Source organism: Lampris incognitus, chromosome 4 (genome assembly GCF_029633865.1).
Source record: "Lampris incognitus isolate fLamInc1 chromosome 4, fLamInc1.hap2, whole genome shotgun sequence".
Lineage (NCBI taxonomy): Eukaryota > Metazoa > Chordata > Actinopteri > Lampriformes > Lampridae > Lampris > Lampris incognitus.
Window position 1 is genome coordinate 39585368 of NC_079214.1, and position 23335 is coordinate 39608702.

Genomic DNA, 23335 nt, shown 5'->3' on the forward strand with positions numbered 1-23335 from the left:
AATAGCTGTCTTGATAAAACCTGTGGTGGTGCATAATAGCTCGTGTGACTCTTGACCTGTACTGTAACAAGAGCCCCTGACATGGTCTACAGGACATGGGTTATTGACCACATACAGCACAAGAGAAGCATAACAGGAAAGGACAGTATGGGAGGAAATAGACATTGAAAGGGGGAAGAAAAGCAGAGAACCAGGAAAAAAAATAGAAACAAAATAAATAACTCTGCAAACAAAATGGGAAAAACAAGAAAATTTTTGAAGCTGAGAGGAATTTCCTCCATTTACTTGGAATGGGAGGATAGTGGAGGGCAGAATACACATTTGATATGAGAAAACATGAGAAGACTGTGCCTTCCAAAGCCAGGGTGTCTGCTCCATAGGTTGGCTCTCGCTGCTTTTCATTGATCAAATCCCATTCCACTTTTCTACTAAAATGCCCATTTTGTCATCAACTCTACTCCATGTTTTCTTCTATATTTCTTCCCTGAACTTGTGAAGAAGTTGGTGAGAGGACTTGGATATACTTAAAAAAATATACCTAAGTGCTGCGCAGTTTTTAGTCAGCATTATCAGCTACGCTGCTACAAGTCCTTAATCCATTAATGTGAAGAGTGCAGAATCATATATGGCTCTTAAACGTCCATGATATTCTCAATGCAACCAAACAGTTGAGTTTTATAATACAGCAGAGTAACTGAGTATACCTAGAGCAAATGTATGGACACATACTCAAAATGAGTTTATATAGCACCAGTCACATTTAAATTAACAAGGTTGCACCTGTGTGTATTATGCCCATTTTTAGCAGATGCGCAGCCAAATAGGCACTTATCTAATTTGCTTCTCTTAGTAGATCTGGCCATTTGATTCACATCAAATTCAATTGCCAGATGCAGATTTTATTTTTTCTGATCAGCTTACTCAGAATCTTGCATGGAATTAGTTGTTGCTATTGATTTAATGATGCATGTCAGTAGGGTGAAATGCATAGGCCAACACCTGTTAAAACACATTTGGATAGATGTTCCCGAGCATCCTCGCCCAGACCGCTGCAGGTAAATAGCTCATTCTAACTTCATCTGAGCTCAGAAGTGGTTTGAGCTGGCAGGGTCATAAGCCAATTTTAAGCCAAAATGCATACCACCAAAATTGTACTGCAACAGATCTGCATTGACACATCTCCCGCTGTGCCCCTCACCCCAACCCCAAAAACCTCATGTCGGTGCAGGCAGGATCCTTTCAAGTCATGGAATTACCATACAAGCTCTCTCTATCCCCCTCTCTCCCCCCCATCATTTTACATGCATCTATTAGGAATCATGCCCAAAGAAGAGGACAGGCATTCACAGATGCTTGATCAAGTAGGACTTTAACACTGGAAACCATCCGGCATTATAAGTAATCAATTAAAAATATCTGCCAAAGTGCCATGCATGCCTGGAATGTCTCTTATCATGGCTGCTTTCTGTCATTATTGTCATTCTAAGGACTCCTGGTTTAGAGGGGGACATGTCAACTTATTTTTGCTTCCCCCACATTGCATTTAGATATCATTGGACGTCTGTCAATGCACGGCACAGTAAAGAATAACAATAGAGTGATTAAATGTGAAAAAACTATATGAGAAAAAGCATATTCACACCTTTATAAAGCTCTTTAAAGAATAGACAGGGCAAAAATATATTATCTTTATCCTGAATGTTTTGCCTGTATTCCAGTGCTTGTGTTTGGGGTATTCAGGGAGAATAATGTGTATAAACATTGCCTCAGTGAGGCCATTAAAGTCAGCTAATCTTTTTTTATGTTCAAGAATCGGCAGCAAACAGCCCACCTAACAAAGGAGGCGGCTTAAATATATCAGGGTGCAGTTAATTTTCCCACATGGCCGGGGAAGTTTTGACATTTACTCGCTAAATATAACTGAATATTTGAATAATGTCAAGTGTGTCTCTACAGATTAATCTGAAGCCCAACCTGATCCCATTTCGATAGAGCGTTCCTAAGTCTTAATAACTCAATGCTGACATTCACTGGTTCAAATGTCAACACATCATCAACCAAGTGATTGTATGTGTGTGTTTGTGCATATGTGTGTGATCCAAATGACCTAGTTAATAAAGAGGGAGATGATGATGGCATTTGTGGCTGCAGGGTAATCTGATGCCTCTGATGGTTGCAAGGGGAAGCATCACGCCTAAGTATTGTTTTATCAATCTAGAGAAAAAGCGCAGCGCATACACACATACAATGCCACGCAGAATGCAGCAATAAATCCGTGCATGTGCACACATTTGCAGACATATGAGCTGCAAAGCATTCAGATGCAGGTCAGAATGTGGTACGCATTGGAACAAACAGTAAGAACAAAGCACAGATACAAGCCATACAATATGGCTCCCCCTGACATCACTGATGACTTAAGTGAAAAAAGTGTCAATATTCTCACAGGCTCCCATTGATTTCACTTCGTGGCGGGGGCCTTGCTTCAGTAGGCCAAGAAATTAAAATCTGGGTGGGTAAGGTTGGGAGTGGGAGGTGGTGGGCGGCGGGTGTTCCTGGGTTAGGTACCGTTGCAGTCACACAAAATACGGCCATCAACAGGCATTAAAAAACATAGACGTAATGAGGCAATGGCTTTTTATGATCCCATATAATAACTATTACTGGTCACATTAGAAAAGACATGAGGGAGAAGTGTAGAAAGGAGGGAGGGGATATTTTAGAGCACCTGGCCAGATGGCTACGTAGATGGCAGTGCTGTAATCATGTAATGGCATGTGATGAAGCGTGTGATTATGGATTGACATGTTCATGTGCTTATAGCTGAGAATGTCGATCCTCAGCTATTTTTTTTCCCTCTTCACTGAAATCTAATTGGGTACCATGGCTGATTCAGTGACGGTGGATCAGTTAAAAAAAAAAAAAAACAGAAATGGAGTTGAGCTTTCTGCCTCAGTCCAGTCGCACGATTTGTAAGACTTTGTTACAATCTAGAAATATTCGGTTTTAAAAAGGAGAAAGAAAGATGAGGTTTGAATTCTGAAGAGACAAAGACAGGAAGAGTGAAAATGTAAATTGTGGAAACACACAATCCGCGCGAGAGAGAAAAATGTTGACCAAAACACGAAAAAAAAAAGAGAGAGGGCAAGAGGGAGAAAAAGGCTCTAGTGCTGCATGGCTAGTCAACAAGCTGATTGTTAACAGAGCTATTTGCTCCATAAAACAGTCTGTCAGATAGTGAGCGAGTGCAATGGATTGACAGTCAGTAGGACACGGAAAGAGTGAGTCAGATGGAAAGCTAGACAAACATGAGTGAGACAGATAGCGACAGACAGATAGTCAGTCAGTCAGTCAGTAAGACAGTGATTGACCAAACAGGAAGACAGTCAATGAGATGGACAGGTAGAGAGCGGGACAGACAGAGCCAGAAAGATGGAAATACAGACAGATGAACAGACAGGAAGTCAAAAAGCCAGAGAGTCCAAGCCAGTAATGGGGTGAGACCATATGTCAGATGGGCTTGGTGGTAGAAGTTCCTACCTGCTGTCAAACCACCTTTTTGACCCCTGGCTGACTGACTGACTGACTGGAACAGGGTGTCTGTCTCACACTGTTGCCCTCACACTGTCTGAGCAGCAACTGTAGGTAGTTGGCACTGTCTTCACTGGTGTTGTGTGTCTGTGTGTAGGCGTACATGTTGGGGTGGGTGTCAGGAGAGTGGGAAGGTGTAGAGGTGGATTTACTGTTTATTGTGTTGCAAATTAGAACAAGCACACACATACAAACAAACAATTATAAAATGTGCCATCAGTGGTTGGTTATGAATAAGTTCATGAAATTATAGAATTTCAAAGTCGTGGCTGTCAGCTGAGTGATTTTTCTTTTCTTTTTTTTAAACAAGGTCCCACAAAATGGAATTTAGTGTACCACAAACTGACATGTATCTGAATGAAATGGAAAGTCAGGTGGAATTTTATGAGGGGAAGGAGTTTGATTTGACTGTCAGCCAATAATGACCAGGCATTTTTAGGAGAATGTGGACATCGATGTGCTTTTGACTAATTTATATTTGGTGGGAGAAGATCATTGGTGTCTTCCCGCCTGCAACCCAATGACTATGGGATAGGCTTCAGAATCCCCACGACCCTGAGCAGGATAAGCGGTTTGGATAATGGATGGAAGGTCACTGACACTTCTCTCAATATTGCGCCCCTTAATTGAATATCTTTGTTAGAGTACGCCTGCAAGTACAGGATGATGTTACAGGGGAAAAATATTGTATTCGTCAGGAGAAGAAAAACGTTATTCTTATAAACACACACAAACAAAAAAGGGAATTTCTAGAACATAGTGTTCTAGAATTGGCGTTAATTAATTGCAGATAAAGGGGTAACAAAATTAAAATAAATTGCACATTTCATGGGACCTTTAATGAGTAAATAAATCAATGAATAAACAAATAAAGCATCAACAACCTCCCCAAACTGTATCATGCTTTCACCTGTATACAAAACACAACTTTTTCTCTTGTTCTCTTTCACTCACTCACTCTCTCTCTCTCTCTCTCCTGTGCCATGGGTTCTCCACTCAAATCACTCTTTAAGGGTAAACAAAAACCCCTGAGGGCATCCTCCTCCTCCTCCTCCTCCTTTAAACATTTATCTGTCTCCTACACTTCTCACTTCAACCACCACTTTATTTTAGTCCATGGCTGTACAATACATAATAATATAGTTGTTCCCTGAGACTATAGTGTATATTCACAGCTCAGAGTTACATCCCCACTGATGATGAAGTGACTATATCAAACAGAATATGTGTGTGTATGTGTGTGTGTGTGTGTGTGTGTGTGTGTGTGTGTGTGTGTGTGTGTGTGTGTGTGTGTTTTATCACTTTTAAAGAAACAGGGGGCATAATAAAAAAAAAGTATCTGGCAAAGGCGAGTGATTTGTACCAAATAAATTACAATATAACATTTTCATGATTCACAACATTCTGGGAGTTTTTTCGTTTTGCTTTTTAATGCTGGTAGTCAAGTTAGTGAAAAGAACAACTCTGTGACCACCTGTTGTCCTGAAGTGTAAAACATTACGTTAGCTCCCGCCAGCATTCACTTCTCCTTTTCCCAGGAACACTTCTCTCAAATCACAGGAGGAGCTGCGCCTGACTCCCTTTGGCTGTTCGGCTCCTCAACAACAAGCTTGAGAAAGATGTCGAGCCATGACATTTCAAACTTTCATTTATTTTGTTCTGGGGGTTTCCTTTAAAGAAACCCAAGCAAGATTTCCGAGCATTCCCAGCTACTGAACCAATCTTAGATTTGTAAATGATACAAATTACAGTGCTTGAGGTTGTGCTGGATGCTGAAAATCTAAACCTGTTCTAAGTGAGGAGCTGGAAGCTTTTTTTTTTTTTTTTTTGCTGGAAATTCTTCTTCTGCTGTTGTGTCAGCAATGCCATGCTTAGTGTTTTGATTAAAAAATATATTGAGCTGACTAAAAAGTGGTTCTGTGAAATTCATGCATACAAATGACAAGCGGATTATAGGTCATGAATGTCACGACGCACACATTCGCCATGTAAAGGCAAACTGAGATGACATTTTACCAGGTGATGACATTGTCTTACATGCCTGTTTTCTGGAATTCCCTTTACTCCTCTCAGTTGACTGTTCTTCCTATCTCTTTCTCCCCTGACATTGCTAACCATCTCTTAGACAGACAGCACCACAGAAGACAAGGTACTCACTTTATCCATCAGCACCAATAACTCCTCCTCTCCCCAACCCTCCTCTTCTTCATCTCTCCTCCTTTCACATCTAGTGTCAATCACTTCTGCAGCTGACAATCTGATAAAAGGAGGCATGCAGCTCTTTGTGTGTGTGTGTGTGTGTGTGTGTGTGTGTGTGTGTGTGTGTCTGTCTGTGGAGGTAGACATGCGGTACAGCCTATAATAATTTAATTCAATTTTGCAAAGAGGGAAAAATAATGTAGAAATAAAATGGCTGGGCAGAACTGAAAAGCACTAACAAGATGGTATGTGGGTGGTGTTGAAGTATTTTTGGGCATGTGTTCTTATTGTAAGTACACAAGTGTGTGTACGCACAAAAAATGCTATTGCTTACATTTCAGTGTAACTCTGTTTGTGTCTACCTAACTTGTTCATCTCTAAAAATCAAAGTGATACCAATTAGAACTACACTGGTACTTGTGGATGTAAATGTACAGCTGAGTTGAATGGAGTAGGGTATTGAGAGTGCAGCAATGCAAGATCATAAGAGTGGGAAGTGGTTTGATGGATGAGTTAAGAACACAGTGCACACATGGGGTCAAAGTCCTGTCTGTGTCGCACCTCGGTTTGGCCCTGCTTCGCCAGGTAGATGGCGCTGCGATGACAGGCACTGTCCATACATACAGGGAGGAGGTGGTCCTGATATCCATCGCCATCTGAGAGACAGAGAGAGGAGAAGAGAAATAGAGAATAAGGCAGAGAAGCAAAATTGTTCAACAGAACTAATGGGAAGTTGTGTTTTGGGGGGAAAATGTGTTCAGTAAATCAGTGTGCAATGACACCATTTCAATAGTCTCACTGCCACTCAATGCTTCAAATGTTCTTTGGAGCTTTCTTTGTGGGGAACACAGTTTATTTTAAACTCTGCTCCAGAGAGCAACTGTTTGTTGTAAGCAAATACATACCCAAGCAGCATTTCCCCTCCCCCCTTTTTCTCCCCAATTGTACATGGCCAATTACCCACTCATCCGAGCCATCCCGGTCGCTGCTCCACCCCTTCTGTCGATCCGGGGAGGGCTTCAGACTACCACATGCTTCCTCCAATACATGTGGAGTCACCAGCCACTTCTTTTCACCTGACAGTGAGGAGTTTCACCAGGTGGATGTAGCACGTGGGAGGATCATGTTATTCCCCCCAGTTCCCCCTACCCCCTGAACAGGTGTTCCGACTGAGTGCAGCGACCAGGACACATACCCACACCCAGCTTCCTACCCACAGACATGGGCAATTGTGTCTGTAGGGACACCCGACCAAGCTGGAGGTAACATGGGGATTCGAACCACCGATCCCCATGTTGGTAGGCAACGGAATAGACTACTGTGTCACATTTTCCTTGAATCTTTATTAATGATTATGATGATGATTAGAAACACAGGTTCTTGAAAACTGTAAGTTTGGACTTAGGGCCTTCTAACAAAGTCCATATCTGTTCACTAGAGGAAAAAAAGATTTTCTTCATATATACTGAAAGTACAATAAACTTCTTCTCTACATCTACTCTGCGTCACAGCCTATTCAAGAATTTCACCTCACAAGGGCAGTGGCAGAAAAGGAATTGCTTTGTATTCATCTTAAATCTTGCAGTTCATAACATATTGCATTTATAACGCGAGGTATGGGCTGGGTCCAGATTGACCTGTTGTTTGGTCAGGATGCGGACCGAGGTCTGGACCTTGAGAAGCCCTGATATTCTTTAGCCCCTCTGCGTGTTACATTCACTTACATTCACTTTACTGAAAGAATTGAGGGCTTGGTCTACAGGGTTACATAATATATATATATATATATATATATATATATAACACTTTGTTAAAAGAAACACTCAACTGTAGAAAACGTGCTCAACAAATAAGGAGCAAAATAATCCAGTGATTCAAGTTGACAGCTGATGATTGCTTATGGCATGAAACAGGCTTGTCCTATATATATATATATATATATATATATATATATATATATATATATATATACACACACACACATACACACATACTACATACATACAAATGAAAGTCCCCTGCACTTGGAAAGTTATCTAGAGTAGCAGCAGCTGATGTGATTTTAATTCTGTGAATTTTATAGCATCTGGTTCCAAAATATCAGCACTTTTTTGGATTCAAAAACACTTGGAAATTAAAAACGCAGCAGATTATAATTTTCCAAATATATACACACTTGACACAGACAGGTGTAACTACTGACAGTCTGCCCATCACAGTTTATTTGTCTTCTTCTCAAGGGGCCAACTGCAACACTCCCTAGCAGATGTTCTGCCGGGTGGAAGGATAGAAGAATGACACTGATGAAGAATGACAGAACAAAGGAGGGGAGGAGAAGAACCTCATTCCAGGAGTCAGAGCAACTAAGTGAAGGAGAGGGAGAGAGGGAAACAGATTGAAAGATATAATGAAATAAATCAAATGACAGGGAGATGGATAGAAAGTAAGGCACATACCGACCAGAGAAAGACAAAAGCAGAAATAGGAGATAATTATGTGAGGAGAGAGAGAGAGAGAGCCAGTGCAGTAGTTTGGTTATTACAGAGCTTGTCAATCACCATTATTATATCCTCACGACTGCTGATGTTTAGTCAGCTTCATGTAACACACAAACACACACTCAAGCCTCTTCTATCTCTGTCCCATCTGTCAGTCGTGACACAGATTTCTGCTTATATCCATCTAACCATCCATTAATTTCTCCATTACAGTTGTGCTTTTTCACCCCTCCCTCTCTATCTAACTCTCTTTCTCCCTCCCTCTCTCCATCCCTCCCCCCTGCTGATGAAGCATGGTGTGATGAAGATTGGCTTGGAGTGCTGCAGAGGGAGGAAACAAGGGGAAAAAAAGGTAGGTTTCAGAGTAAAGGAGACGTGGTGAGGACTTTGCAACAGAGAAAGAAATCGAGGAAGTGGAGGAGGATAAAACAGACTGAGAAGCATAAAGGGGTAAAGAGCAAGATGAGATAGAAAATAAGAGAGAGAGACAGACAGACAGACAGATGAAAGTAAACAGACTACGGAGGGGGAGACTGTGCTGATAGCATGGTGACACATTCACATTCATAGGACATGACACAGCACCAATAACAATGCAAATGACAAAAGGGACTCTGCATGCATGCACCCACGTACACATTGTGGATTGCTGCCAGAAGCCCACGTCCCATTACAAGCCCTGTGATCTGACCTGGATCGTGTTTCTGTATGTTTGTATGTCTGTGTCTGTGTTTGTTTGTCTAAAGAAAGGTCGAAAATACATTTGAGCAAATGCACTTTTTACAGGCATTGTTTAAACCAGTGGTTCTCAACCTTTTAGAGACGCAACCCCCAGGAATAATCAGGTTGTTGTCAGATGTTTGTTTTCAAGCTACAGACGCTCGAAATATATCAAATCAAGCGGCTCGGTCCCACTAGGGTTGCTATAACAAAGACATCTGAAACAATGTCAACTTTCCATTAAAAATTATATAATTAACTGAATGACACGGAACGACAACAGTCAAACATTCAAAAAGATTCTTTTGGGGCGTCCGGGTAGTGTAGCGGTCTATTCCGTTGCCTACCAACACAGGGATCGCCAGTTTGAATCCCCGTGTTACCTTTGCCTTGGTCCCTACAGACACAATTGCCCGTGTCTGTGGGTGGGAAGCTGGATGAGGGTATGTGTCCAAATCGCCGTTCTAGCGCCACCTCTGGTTGGTCGGGGCGTCTGATCGGAGGGAGGGAGGGAGAACTGGGGGGGGGGGGGGGAGGAGATAGCGTGATCCTCCCACGCACTACGTCCCCCCTGACAAAACTCCTCACTGTCAGGTGAAAAGGAGCGGCTGGCCTGCAGCCCTACCCGGATCAGCAGAGGGGGTGGAGCAGCGACTGGGACGGCTTGGAAGAGTGTGGTAATTGGCTGGATACAATTGGGGAGAAAAGGGGGCGGGGTTGGACTCTTTCATGCTCATGATAGGTGTTGTGCATAAGACTGATATGACACTTGCATAACTTCATGGTTATGTAAGTGTCATATCAGTCTTACGGACATCCCTTCAAATAAAGTGACCCATCGTCGATATAGTAGTATTTGTTGTTATCAATTATATACATTAACTTTGTTGTCCTATCTATCCTTCGATTTTCTCAACAAGCGTTCCTCCATGCACAATAGCCACCAAGACCACTGGATCCCATGGTCCTCTTAAGAAGCTGACGCTTAAAATGTACCCGTATTATTTGTACAGAAGACATTATTGCTCGTGTATATCTTCAGGTGACTCATATGACAATAAATTATAAATTGAATGTGTTTTTAAAGGTGACAATGATATTTATATATGTTCGATTCCTGCAACATTCAATGCCTGCAATGTCTTTTCATGCTGATCCTGATATGAAGAATGATTATCTTTATCTACTAAACGTACAGGCATTTAGTACTGTATTGGTCTCTCAAAGAAGTGTTGAAGTATACCGAGAGCCAGTGCAGAACACACTGCTTTTTATACTGTGATGGCACAGCTATTAAAGAGACAGTGCACCTATTTTTTGCATCAGGTGTGCCATGGGTCTGGACGGTTTCGTGCTTGTGTTCTCCATAACCATGTGGTGACCCCCGGAAATTATCACACGACCCCAAGGTTGAGAACCAACGGTTTAAACAAAATGAAGTGAATTTATACAACATATTTTGACCACTATTATGGAAGACACCAGTGGTACTCAACAATGTGCCGCGGAGGTCCATGTGTACGCTGGTATCCATTCCAACTCAACACAACACCAGCTGATTTCACTTATTAATCAGAAAAGGGAGGATTGATCAGCGAAATCAGTTGGTGTAGTGTTGGGTTGAAATGAAAACAAGCATGTACATGGCCCTCCGTCGCACATGATTGAGTACCACTGTAGTATGCCCTCAGGCTCTGAATGCAAGGATCAGCAGTCAATGAAATGCAAAACATATAAACCCCATCTTTCCATAAATGCATCTGTTTTCAGATGATGGGCTGCAGTACACCAGGTCTGTACCAAATGAGCTGGACTATCAAACTACATTCAGCTGGCATTAGCCACTAGTAAAACATGCTCACAAACCCTGAAATTGTATTACTTTTAAGAAAGCTTTGGCATCTCTAAGATAGCTTACACTCAGCGCTGAATGAAGATCCATTGAGGTGATGTTGCTGTACGTGTGTGTGTGTGTGTGTGTGTGTGTGTGTGTATGTATGTATATATGTATGGGGGGGGGGTGTCATCATGCCACTTTCTAATTTGAGTAGCGCAAATACATCTAATCCACTGCAGCAAATAATGGCTGATGCCAATGTCTAAGAGAAAGGGGGGGGGCAAGGAGGTACAAGAGAGGGCACTTACATCTTTTCATTAATTACCCGCTAGAACACTTGCAAATTGTGAGACACTCGAGGCACTCAAGAGTTCCATCAAAAATTAAAAGTTTGCAAAGTAGCGCCCACATACCATGTTCACAAATGGATCATTTCAGGCAGTTCCTGACACGGTGGAAAGCAACACAAAATTCATTCTGCAGTCAATATTGGTTGTAACAAGGGAATGCAGAGACACCAAGTGTGCCTTCAATAAGGAACACTTGCGTTTCTGATTATTGTGTATTTTGCATTGAATTGCATATTAAAATGTGCAAATTATTATCTGAAATCTGAAGCTGTGAACTCAAGGGATTAAACCATTTGCATTTGCAGTGCAATGCTTCTACATGTGACGGACTGGTTCTTGGGTAATAGAACACTACTCTCTCGTTGTACCAGCTGTATGACATTACCCTCGTCAGCTGAGATGAACAGGGGTGTATGGCACTATGCTGTTCTTTTCATGATACCATCACACCTCTGCTTTTAAAGCTTTATTTCAACAGCTCTGCTTTGTACAGGTGAAGCCATTACTGCGAATGTCTGAGAGAGTGTGGGAGAGACAGAAAGAGAAAGATATAAGACTAAGAGACAGTAAAAGAGAACCTGGTTGGATCAATTGTAAATGGGAGCCAAAAAGACATCCAGCGACAATTAAATGTACAGCAAAAAAACAAGAGAAACATAAAATGACCCCCCCCCCCAAATGTTAAGGGTACAGACCTGTTAGGAAACAGGAGAACAGTATACAGAGATGGAGAGGGAGGAGAGGTAAAGAAGAAAGAGTGGGAGAGGTTGAGTGTAACACACTATAATAAGATGAGTGGAGACAGAGTGCCTGAGGGAGAAAGAGAGGAACAGACTCTCCTCTTGGTTTTCTAACATCTAGGTTTACACGTACACGTATACACACACACACACACACACACACACACACACACACACACACACACACACACACACACACAAGCAGCAATGACAACTAAAATCTGCAAAGGTGTATAAGGCATACACATTCATTCACTTATGCATAGATACCAAAGGATGCTAACTTTCTTTCTGTCTGGCTCTCTCAAACACACACACACACACACACACACACAGACACACACACACGTATGAGCAAATACTTGGGTAAGTATGCAAGATGCACACAGTAATTTACATATGGATACACACACGCACAGCATGACAGCTTTCATGATATAAATATCAACTCCAAACACAGTCTGAAAATTCTCCCTATCTATCGATCTAGTGGTCTCACAGCAGTTTCCCTCTGTCCTACCTGCAGTAAGCTAGCTGACACACTCGATGAGGGGTTCCTCTGTGCTTTACCTAATAATGAATTATGCAGTGGCCGCTGTCACTTTGAAAAATGCAATTACCTCAGTGATAAGGCAGATGGGCCTGTTTTGTCTGGCATATGTTGTGCATCTATTAAGAGTCTCGTGCTGGAAAGGAGCACTGCTAACACACAAACACAGACAGATATCCATGCACACAAACAGACATTTGCACAATCACACCCATATGAACAAGCACACATTCCCAGCAAAGACCATTGTGTCGTGCCAACTGAAGCTAGGCCAACTGTAATAGAGGGCAGAGAAGGGAGGAAGTAGAGAGGCACATGTCAGCAGCAGCAAGAAGCAAACATGTAAACTCCAGTGTAAGGCTGTTGATATTGGCGACATTTATCCAGTTCCTTACATACGTGTGTGTGTATGTGTGTGTGTGTGTGTTTGTGCGTGTGTGTGTTTTGCGAGAAGGTCATGGTCATGTATCTCTTGATATCTGCCAGTGAGATGCATGTGACAGAGAGAGAGAAGGAGCGAGAGGGCGAGAGAGGAAGAAAGAACAATAAATAGAGAGAAAGAGATAAATAAAGAAAGAGAAAGGCAGCGAGAGAGAGAGAGAGAGAGAGAGAGAGAGAGAGAGAGAGAGAGAGAGAGAGAGAGAGAGAGAGAGAGAGAGAGAGAGAGAGAGAGAGAGAGAGAGAGAGAGAGAGAGAGAGAGAGAGAGGAGGCGCCGTTTGGTGTGATGAGAGTAATCCTTACACTGGATCAGGCAGGGGTGCAATGCTGACTGCTTTCTGCTCCGATTACTTCTCTCCTTTCCTCCCTCTTTAATTCCTTTGTACCCTTGCTGAAATCTCCTCTTCTCTCTCCATTTATTGAACTTCCACCCAAGCAGTAAGCTTTTCTCTTTAATTCTTGAGGGGGGAAAAAAATCCACTTCCCTCATCTCTTGCATATTCCAGAGCATCTTTGAAACACACTTTCTCTCTAATTAATTTCCCTCCCTTTCTTACTCCTTTCAATCACTTTCATTCGTCTCCACCTGAGGTCATGTGTTCCTGAACTTGAGCAAGGCAGGTGTGGCAATGCCAATATGTGCTCTGTAATTAGTGCAGTAAGTCGCTATTCAGATGGCCACACACACAGCCACACAATATGCACACAACAGGAGACAAGCAGAATGATAAACACAAAGAAATACTAGAACAGTAACAAACATATGGATGCATATTAATTAGAAAAGGTAGGTATTGAGAGTAATCCCACAGTAGTCCCAGTGGTAACAGCAGCACTAGGGGCTGTGACCCCCAAACTGGGAGACTGGCTCCCCCAGATTCCAGGAACACCATTTGAGGTCTCTGTCCAGAAGAGTGCGGTCCTAGGAACAGCTAAGATACTGCACAGAACCCTCTAACTCCAGGCCTCTGATAGAGTCGTCGAGCTTGAGGAAGACACCCATCGGGGATATTTTTATATATATAGCGTTTTTTTTCCGAAACTGTCAATGGTGTTGTGAGTGCTCGACTAATGAGGAGAGCGGAATATCAACACGGATACAGGGAAAAAAGAGTTTAATACATTGCTGTACAGGCCTGTTTTGTGCTGCTGAGTGCGAGACGCACGAAACAGGCCTGTACTGCAATGTATTAAAATCTTTTTTCCCTGTATCTGTGTTGATATATAAATATATATATATTTATATATCTATATAAATAACATAGGTGTAAATGTGTCAGCCCTGTGATGGACTGGCAGCCTGTCCAGAGTGTCTCCCCAACTGCTGCCCAATGACTGCTGGGATAGGCTCCAGCATCCCATGACCCCAAGTGGGATGAGTGGCTTGGATAATGGATGGATGGTGTTGCGAGCTGGCAGGTACAATGGCTAACTAGCTAAAGGACAAAGGTAGGCAAGTGGAATTGGTTGGCAGTTAGGTAGACTATATAGGTTGGGAGGTAGAAAAGATAGCATCCATAAACAGACACACCAAAAGACAGACAGATAGGCACAGATAGGCTCATATATGATATAACTAGAATGATCATTAGATTCAGGTATAAATATCTCTCCCCACTTCAATTCCGTAAGCAAATTTCTATATTTAAAAAAAAGGGGGGGTGGTATTATGTAAAACAACATTTGTTTAGCCTTGGGGTGGATTTTGCTGTCAGCAAGGACATGTTTTTACAGCATTGAACACGTTTCACCACGTTTTTTATGTGACCAGATTGCACAATTTAAACAAGCCATTCAGAAGTACCCCTCAGGGTAATGCCACACCGGAAACAATCAACTGAGATTTTGCATAAGGTCGCCCACGTTGAGAGCAAACTAGCCTTTGGTTGAGAAGCCATTCTTTCTGTCCAGAGAGAGGTGGGACTAGTAATACCGCAGGGTAATCAGAGTGAATAATTCCGTTATCATGTTAATAACTGCTCAGAAAGCCTGTTTTATTGACATTATATATAGAGTGGGAAACTTGAACTGAGCCTCTATGTCTTATTGCTGTGTGCCAGGTTGTAGCTCATAAACATAAAGGATCAGACATGAATCTTCCGCTTCACTGGTTCTCGACGGACAAAATCCATTGAAAGGAATGCATTATTACCGTCTGGACAGCTGTCAGACCATATTTCAAGGTAAAATATTCTTTGTTTAACCACTAAACTACTGTTAACGAGGCGGTTTAAGAAGCTTATAATGTAATATTAAAGCAGCTTTTACCTTAACATTCCTCTGAGATTTTGCAGTTGTTGCAAAATGTATGTATACAGTGACTCATATCTGTATGATGTTAATATAGATTATCCAACACGAAAGTGTGCTCCAAGCACTTTATGTGCAGCATGAGGAAGCCAGCAAGACATGTTTGCATTTAGGTGTTCTTAATCAGCCTTATTAACAGTAGCTAAATGTTTGAACAGGGATTATTTGACCTTGAAATATGACTCAACATCTCTGTTTCGTTTTTTTTTTTTGGAGTTTTTTACCCCCTTTTTCTCCCCAGTTGTATCCGGCCAATTAACCTGCTCTTCCAAGCCATCCCAGTCGCTGCGCCACCCTCTCTGCTGATCCAGGGAGGGCTGCAGACTACCACATCCCTTCTCAGATACATGTGGAGTCACCAGCCACTTCTTTTCAACTCCTCACCACAGTGAGGAGTTTCATCAGGGGGATGTAGCACGTGGGAGGATCATGCTATTTCCCCCCAGTTCCCCCCTCCACCCTAACAGGTGCCCCGACCGACCAGAGGAGGCGCTAGTGCAGCAACCAGGATACATACCCACATCCAGCTTCCCACCCGGAGACATGGCCAATTGTGTCTGTAGGGACGTCCGACCAAGCCGGAGGTAACACGGGGATTCGCACTGGCGATCCCCGTGTTAGTAGGCAACAAAATGGACTGCCACGCCAGCCGGACACCCGATCTCTCTGGATTTTAATAATCCATTCCTTTTGTAGGATTATTTCGTTCAGGAACTGGTGAAATGAGAGATTTTTTGTCTGATCCTTTGTTTATGAGCTAGATTTTTAGCTCATAAACAATTTAGCTAATTCTTTCTTTATTGATATACACTCACTGGCCACTTTATTAGGTACACCTTGCTAGTACCGGGTAGGACCCCCTTTTGCCCTCAGAACTGCCTTAATCCTTCGTGGCATAGATTCAACAAGGTACTGGAAACATTCCTCAGAGAGTTTGGTCCATATTGACATGATAGCATCACGCAGTTGCTGCAGATTTGTCGGCTGCACATCCATGATGCGAATCTCCCGGTCCACCACATCCCAAAGGTTCTCTATTGGATTGAGATCTGGTGACTGTGGAGGCCATTTGAGTACAGTGAACTCATTGTCATGTTCAAGAAACCTGTCTGAGATGATTCGAGCTTTATGACATGGCGCGTTATCCTGCTGGAAGTAGCCATCAGAAGATGGGAACACTGTGGTCATAAAGGGATGGACATGGTCAGCAACAATACTCAGGTAGGCTGTGGCGTTGACACGATGCTCAATTGGTACTAAGGGGCCCAAAGTGTGCCAAGAAAATATCCCCCACACCATTACACCACCACCACCAGCCTGAACCGTTGATACAAGGCAGGATGGATCCATGCTTTCATGTTGTTGACGCCAAATTCTGACCCTACCATCCGAATGTCGCAGCAGAAATCGAGACTCATCAGACCAGGCAACGTTTTTCCAATCTTCTATTGTCCAATTTTGGTGAGCCTGTGCGAATTGTAGCCTCAGTTTCCTGTTCTTAGCTGACAGGAGTGGCACCCGGTGTGGTCTTCTGCTGCTGTAGCCCATCTGCCTCAAGGTTCGACGTTCAGAGATGCTCTTCTGCATACCTTGGTTGTAATGAGTGGTTATTTGAGTTACTGTTGCCTTTCTATCAGCTCGAATCAGTCTGGCCATTCTCCTCTGACCTCTGGCATCAACAAGGGATTTTCGCCCACAGAACTGCCGCTCACTGGATATTTTCTCTTTTTCGGACCATTCTCTGTAAACCCTAGAGATGGTTGTGCGTGAAAATCCCAGTAGATCAGCAGTTTCTGAAATACTCAGACCAGCCCGTCTGGCACCAACAACCATGCCATGTTCAAAGTCACTTAAATCACCTTTCTTCCCCATTCTGATGCTCGGTTTGAACTGCAGCAGATCGTCTTGACCATGTCTACATGCCTAAATGCATTGAGTTGCTGCCATGTGATTGGCTGATTAGAAATTTGCGTTAACGAGCAGTTGGACAGGTGTGCCTAATAAAGTGGCCGGTGAGTGTATAATTCTATGTGAAACTTTACATAAGCAGAGATGTGATATAAAAGTAAATTGAGATAGATACAGAAAGTTGTGTTACAGATAAAATGGCATTAGTCCGTTATTTTTAGTGGTTGTGGATTGATGAATGTATCAGAATCTGCTACGACAACCATATGGCTCATACAGCGCCACAATTCACACAGAGTTGATCAAGTTGTTGATATCAGCCTGGGAATGTTCAATGGCTGTGGGGAGTTGCTAAATACTGTGGGAACTGGAAGGTGCTGTCATGCTTACAGATCCAGTGCATCAGAGCTCAATGGGTGACATTTCTGGTGAGTATGCAAGCCATGGAAGATTGGCTACTACTGTTACAAGCCCCTTTGTGACATGTGGAAGTGCATTATCATGTTGAAACATGAGGTGATGGCAACAGAAAAAAAAAGGTATGACAGTGGGCTCCACAGGTACAGTGGCAAGATTCCTGAGACGCTGGCAAGTCAAGTTGTTATTGATAAAACAACACATGCTCGTTGTTAATTTTTCATAACCTTTTTTTGCCCTGAAAACCCCCGACTGCTACTGCAAACCTCTCTGTTTACAACAATGTAACCACCAAACTGCTCACCAACACAGCGCTCTCATAAATACAGTCTACCATATGCTCATTAGACTAACTGACTTGGAACAGGTTAAATAAAACTGCATCTGCGCCCAAAAACATAGCAGGGACAGAAACAGAAAGAGAGAGAGCGAGAGAGAGAGAAGGGGCATTAATATGCTCACGCATGCACACATGCACATGCACATGCACGCACACACACACACAGTGAGCAGGGGGAGGTTGGAATGTAGTACAGTCTAAAATTTAGATTTATTCTTACTATGTATTGTATGCTTTTATAATATTGTTCATTTTTTAACTGCCATGCCAGCAGCGTGAAACTAACATTGAACTGAGACGGAGAGCGCAAGCGAGAGAGAGAGAGAGAGCGAGAGAGAGAGACAGAGACAGAGAGCTGCAGACTTATATACAGCAGCCAGTTTCCTGTCTAAAGAATATGCAGACATCTTGCTGTTTTTAAACTGATCATTTTTAATCTCTGATGTTTTTAATATCTTAAATAAACAGCCACTGAGCTCTTAACATCAACAATGTCAAGGGTTCGGTTGTGATGGTGCTTGTCACACTCAAAAATGAGCATTGCCTGTATACCAATGGCCAGCAGTAATTTTCCTACTTGAGGAAGTATAATCAGGGCACAGTCATGGTGATGATGGCAAGAACACAGAACACAGAATACCTGCACAAAGACTTCAGGTTTTTGCAGAAATCAAAGAAGGTTGAAGCGGTTCATCTGGATACAACTTTTATTGACAGTTGTATCCAGATGAACTGATTCAACCTTCTTTGATTTTCTTACCTGGATTATTGAGCATGAATAAAGACTTTTTGGTGATGCAAAACAACAAACTCAGCTGCCTGGGTGGCACGTCTAAGATGATCCCACAGGTAAAGAAGCCAAACGTAGGAGTCCTGAGCTAGCAACTAAGTTAGATGTACAGCCAAATTCTCTGACATTGGAGAGGCTTCCAAAATGCAGAAATTAATATTCAAAAACAGTTCTGTAGCCTGTTGTACCAATTATGTGTAACTTCAAACATGGTTTAGTCTGAAAGTAAGGGTTACATTACATTACATTCATTTAGCTGACACTTTTACCCAAAGCAACTTACAATAAGTGCATTTAACGTAGGAAATCAGGAGAACTACTAGTCACCAGAGGTCATAAATTAGAGTTATGCTTTAACTTAGTATAAACCAGTTGCACCATACAAGTTAGTTCCACATAAAGTTAAGTTACAACTAAAGGTTCGGGTAGCATGGTGGTCTATTTTGTTGCCTACCAACACGGCTTGGTCGGGCGTTCCTACAAACAAAATTAGCCGTGTCTGTGGGTGGGAAGATGGATGTGGGTATTATGTTTCCTGGTCGCTGCACTAGCGCCTCCTCTGGTTAGTAGGGGCGTCTGTTCGGGGGGGAAAGGGAACTGGGGGGGAATAGCGTGAACCTCCCACATGCTACGTCCCCCTGGTGAAACGCCTCACTGTCAGATGAAAAGAAGCAGCTGGTGACTCCACATGTATTGGAGGAGGCATGTGGAAGTATGCAGCCCTCCCCACATCAGCAGGGGGGTTGGAGCAGAGATTGGGACGGCTCAGAAGAGTGAGGTAATCGGCCAAGTACAATTGGGAGAAAAGGGGGATAAGGAAAAAAAAGTTACAACTAAAAATTAACATCCCCTACCTCTTACTAGGAGTAAAGTCTTTCCTAAATCAACCACTGACAAGGCAGAAAGGTTGGACAGATGAGAGAGACTTGGGTTTGACAACCTGAAGGGACAATTTCTTTGTGACTTATGTTGGCAATGTGTTCTGCGCAATAGACTGCATGCTTCTTATAATTATGATGATGTTGACATGTAATTCAGCGAGCATTTATACACCAATGAAAGGGAATGTCAAAAGGATTTCTATGCTGCATTCAGGTCACATGAAAGCTATGGCTTGAGCAACTTGCTGGCTTGTAAAAACAACAAATACAGAAGAAAAACACTTTAAAGTGTTTGCGTGTTGAGCTCTGTTGAACCACAAAGGCTAACCCCCATTTACAAAAAGATGGAGGTTTGCTGGAAAACTTTTGCTTATGCTGTTATTCAAAGACCACAGGAAATGAAAAAAGTATTTTCCTTCATTTTACCCCTTTGATCTGCACTGATCATTATCTACCAAAATGTTCACAAAAATAAATAACCCTTCTGTTCCTGGAATAGGCATCAAATTCATAGTTAGATGAATCTTTGCATGTGTGGAGGCGCATCAAGAAAAATATCCAGTAGTAATTTCATTTAAATTTCCCCACCTTACAAAAACCTAAATGTCTACATCTGTACTGTGCAGTTACATCTTCGGCTGTTTGCATCCGAAAACACTCTTTCCTTTCCCCAAAACTGTGGCTATAAAAACAGGCTTTGGGATTCATTCACTTTGAAGAGGGAGGTAATTTTTTGGGGGGGATATTTTTAACCCCCTTTTTCTCCCAATTGCACCCGGCTAATTACCCCACTCTAACGAGCTGCCCCGGTTGCTGTGCCACCCCCTCTGCCGATCCAGGGAGGCCTGCAGACTACTACATGCCTCCTCCGATACATGTGGAGTCGCCAGCCGCTTCTTTTAATCCGACAGTGAGGAGTTTCGCCAGGGGGGCGTAGTGCGTGGGAGGATCACGCTATTCCCCCAGTTCTCCCTCCCCCCTGAACAGGTGCCCTGACTGACCAGAGGAGGCGCTAGTGCAGCGACCAGAACACATACCCACATCTGGCTTCCCATCTGCAGACATGGCCATTTGTGTCTGTAGGGACGCCCGACCAAGCCAGGGGTAACACGGGGATTCAAACCAGCGATCCCCATGTTGGGAGGCAACGGAATAGACCGCCATGCTACCCAGATGCCCAGAGGGAGGTATTTTTGAAAATTTTCGCTCGTGCGCCCAGCATTTTAGTGTGGACTGCTTTATCAACTAAGTACCGGTCATTATGGGCTTAATTAGATTTTTTTTTCCCTGAAGGAAATGGCATTGCCATCAGAGAACACGGTGGGATATTAGAAGGTCAATTAACTAGACTGCCCACCCCTTATAAAATCCCACCCCAACGGTCTGTTTCTTTCGAAAATACGTCACATCACAGAAGCTCGCTTGGCTCTAAATGCTGTTACAATGTTCTACACTCTACCAAAAGACATAAAAAGAAAAGCAGAAGCACCACGCAACATTAAACAGATTAAGTTTGCTATCACATGTAAAGCAGTTTGATATTATACTCTTTATTAGGGCCCGAGCACCAGAAGGCAAGGGCTCTATTGTTTCTGTAAGGATGATTATTAATTTTCTTCTTTTTTTTCCAAGACTTGACCATTGTTGAGGTGGTACACACCTCAGTGCTTGTGACAGTCACTCAGGAACAAAGGCTTGGACCTGGATGTGGCCCAGGGACTCCATAGCACCCCCAAATGTCATTGAGGCTTATGCCCGGCATAGTTTCACCTACATGCACCAAATTTGGTAGGCTATGTGTCTCCCCATGTAATGTACATTGTATTAGCCACACCCAACAGGAAGTGAGATATTTTCAATTTTGTGCATTTTGACATGTTTTACATTTTGAAATACTCTTCCTATACGGTTCATCAGATTCATGTCTGATTTGGCGTATATGATGTCAAGATGTTACTGATTTTAAATTGCAAAGATATTTTTGATATCTTGTAGGGCAGTGAAATGGTGACATGATGAATTTATATGCAGAGGTGGAAAGTAACGAAATACATTTACTCACGTTACTGTATTGAATAGTTTTTTTGTGTATTTTGTATTTTTTAAGTACAATTTAAAATCGGTATTTTGTATTTTACTTGAGTACGTTTTGACTCAAGTATTGTACTTAGTTACTTTATAAATCCTATCCGTTACTGAGTAAAAATAACAATTCAACCTACAGGGGAAAAATACGCGCCAGAACCATAGACAGTAAACCAATGGCCAGAACCAACAGTGACAAATGATGACGTGATTAGGACTGGCGCGTGAACACAGAGGGCGCGTGCGGAAAAGCTAGGTTAGTGAGCGCGAAGTTTTTAGTTTCTAGTGCTAGAATGGAGGTCGACAAAGCAGGCACGGCCAGCGGTCGCGGTCCAGAAGACCCGGACCTAAAAATAATAGATTAAGCTCAAGCTGAAACATCGAAGTCTGTAGAACTAGATGCAGAAAAAAATCCTTGGCCACATTTGGAAGATTTCTTTTTGTTCAAGCGTAGGAAAGGCAACAGCATCATCATGCAGTGCAAGATGTGCCTCCCAGCAGTGAAGTACCTGTCTGCTTTCAACAACTCCACTTCAAATCTGCAGAAGCATGTTTTGGTAAGTATTTCTGCTGTCTCATTAGTAGTTTTATTTAATATAGCCAACCCAGGCTCACCCCATTTCGTGGGCATTTTTAGGCTAGCACCTGCAACCATTGACAGTAGAAGAAACCCACAGCTAGCCAGCACATTCTAATTAGCTGCTATGCTAACATAATCAAACGTGACACATCATTAAGTACCAAATGAACTCGCTCCAGCCGACAATCCGCATGTTTATCGTACTTCAAACAGATACAAAACGCGTAATGTATATTTGCAGTCTGTTTAAGTCTTTAGGACATTGGCTAAATTTGCATAACAGCTAGCCCCTGGTACTTGAGTGTGTAAAGGCTAGCTGTTAGTTGCTAGTAGTCTTGAGTGGACTCGGGGAAATTAGCCTTGGTTAAGAGGGTCCCACACCTTTGATGTCCTTGCAGGGGCACTTGACGACATACACTGTCAGTATAGAATTAGGGGCAAAGTGGTGAGAACCACAACAGATAGTGGCTCAAACTTTGTTAAAGCTTTGTGTCTTCGGAGAACAGAGCCAGTCTGAGGATGCAGAATCAGATGCTGAGTCGGACAGAGATTCAATTGATGATGAGCCCACAGCCAACTACCTGGACACATTCAGCATCCTGGAGCAAGATAATGGCCTGGAGTACCAACTTCCTACACACCAAAGGTGTGCATGCCATCTTCTCAACTTAGTTGCCATAACAGATGCTGAGACAGCAGAAAAGAAGATGGACACATACAAGAGACTATCACGTGCAGCCTTTGGGAAATGTCAAGCCATGTGGAACAATACGGGTCGTTCATACATGGCAGCAGAAGTTGTGGATGATCATTGCCGACTCCAGCTCATCCGACCAAATCAAACGCGGTGGAATTCAACATTCATGGCTGTGGAGAGAATCATACGGATCATACAAGAGAAAGGGGAGGAGGCAATCAGGAATATTTGTGAAGAATTCAAATTGAAAACGTAAGTTTCAATTTGCATTTCAACAATATGAAAGCGTGAATGTGTGTTTACATACTTGAAACTTAACTTTTCCTGCTTGATTTCCTAACAATTGTTTGTATTCTATTTATGCCAGGCTGACTCAAGCAGAAATTGCTTTCCTGACTGATTA

At 42.6% G+C, this 23335-nt stretch overlaps 1 protein-coding gene across 2 annotated transcripts in view; it reads right to left on the reverse strand.

The window, feature by feature from the left end:
* The window catches only part of itfg1 (integrin alpha FG-GAP repeat containing 1), a 293844-nt gene that overhangs the window by 186521 nt on the left and 83988 nt on the right, over positions 1-23335 (reverse strand). For both annotated transcript variants that reach the window (XM_056278335.1, XM_056278336.1), the window contains exon 9: positions 6352-6446. In XM_056278335.1, coding sequence (XP_056134310.1) covers positions 6352-6446 — 95 coding nt within the window. The remainder of the gene's footprint in view (positions 1-6351; positions 6447-23335) is intronic.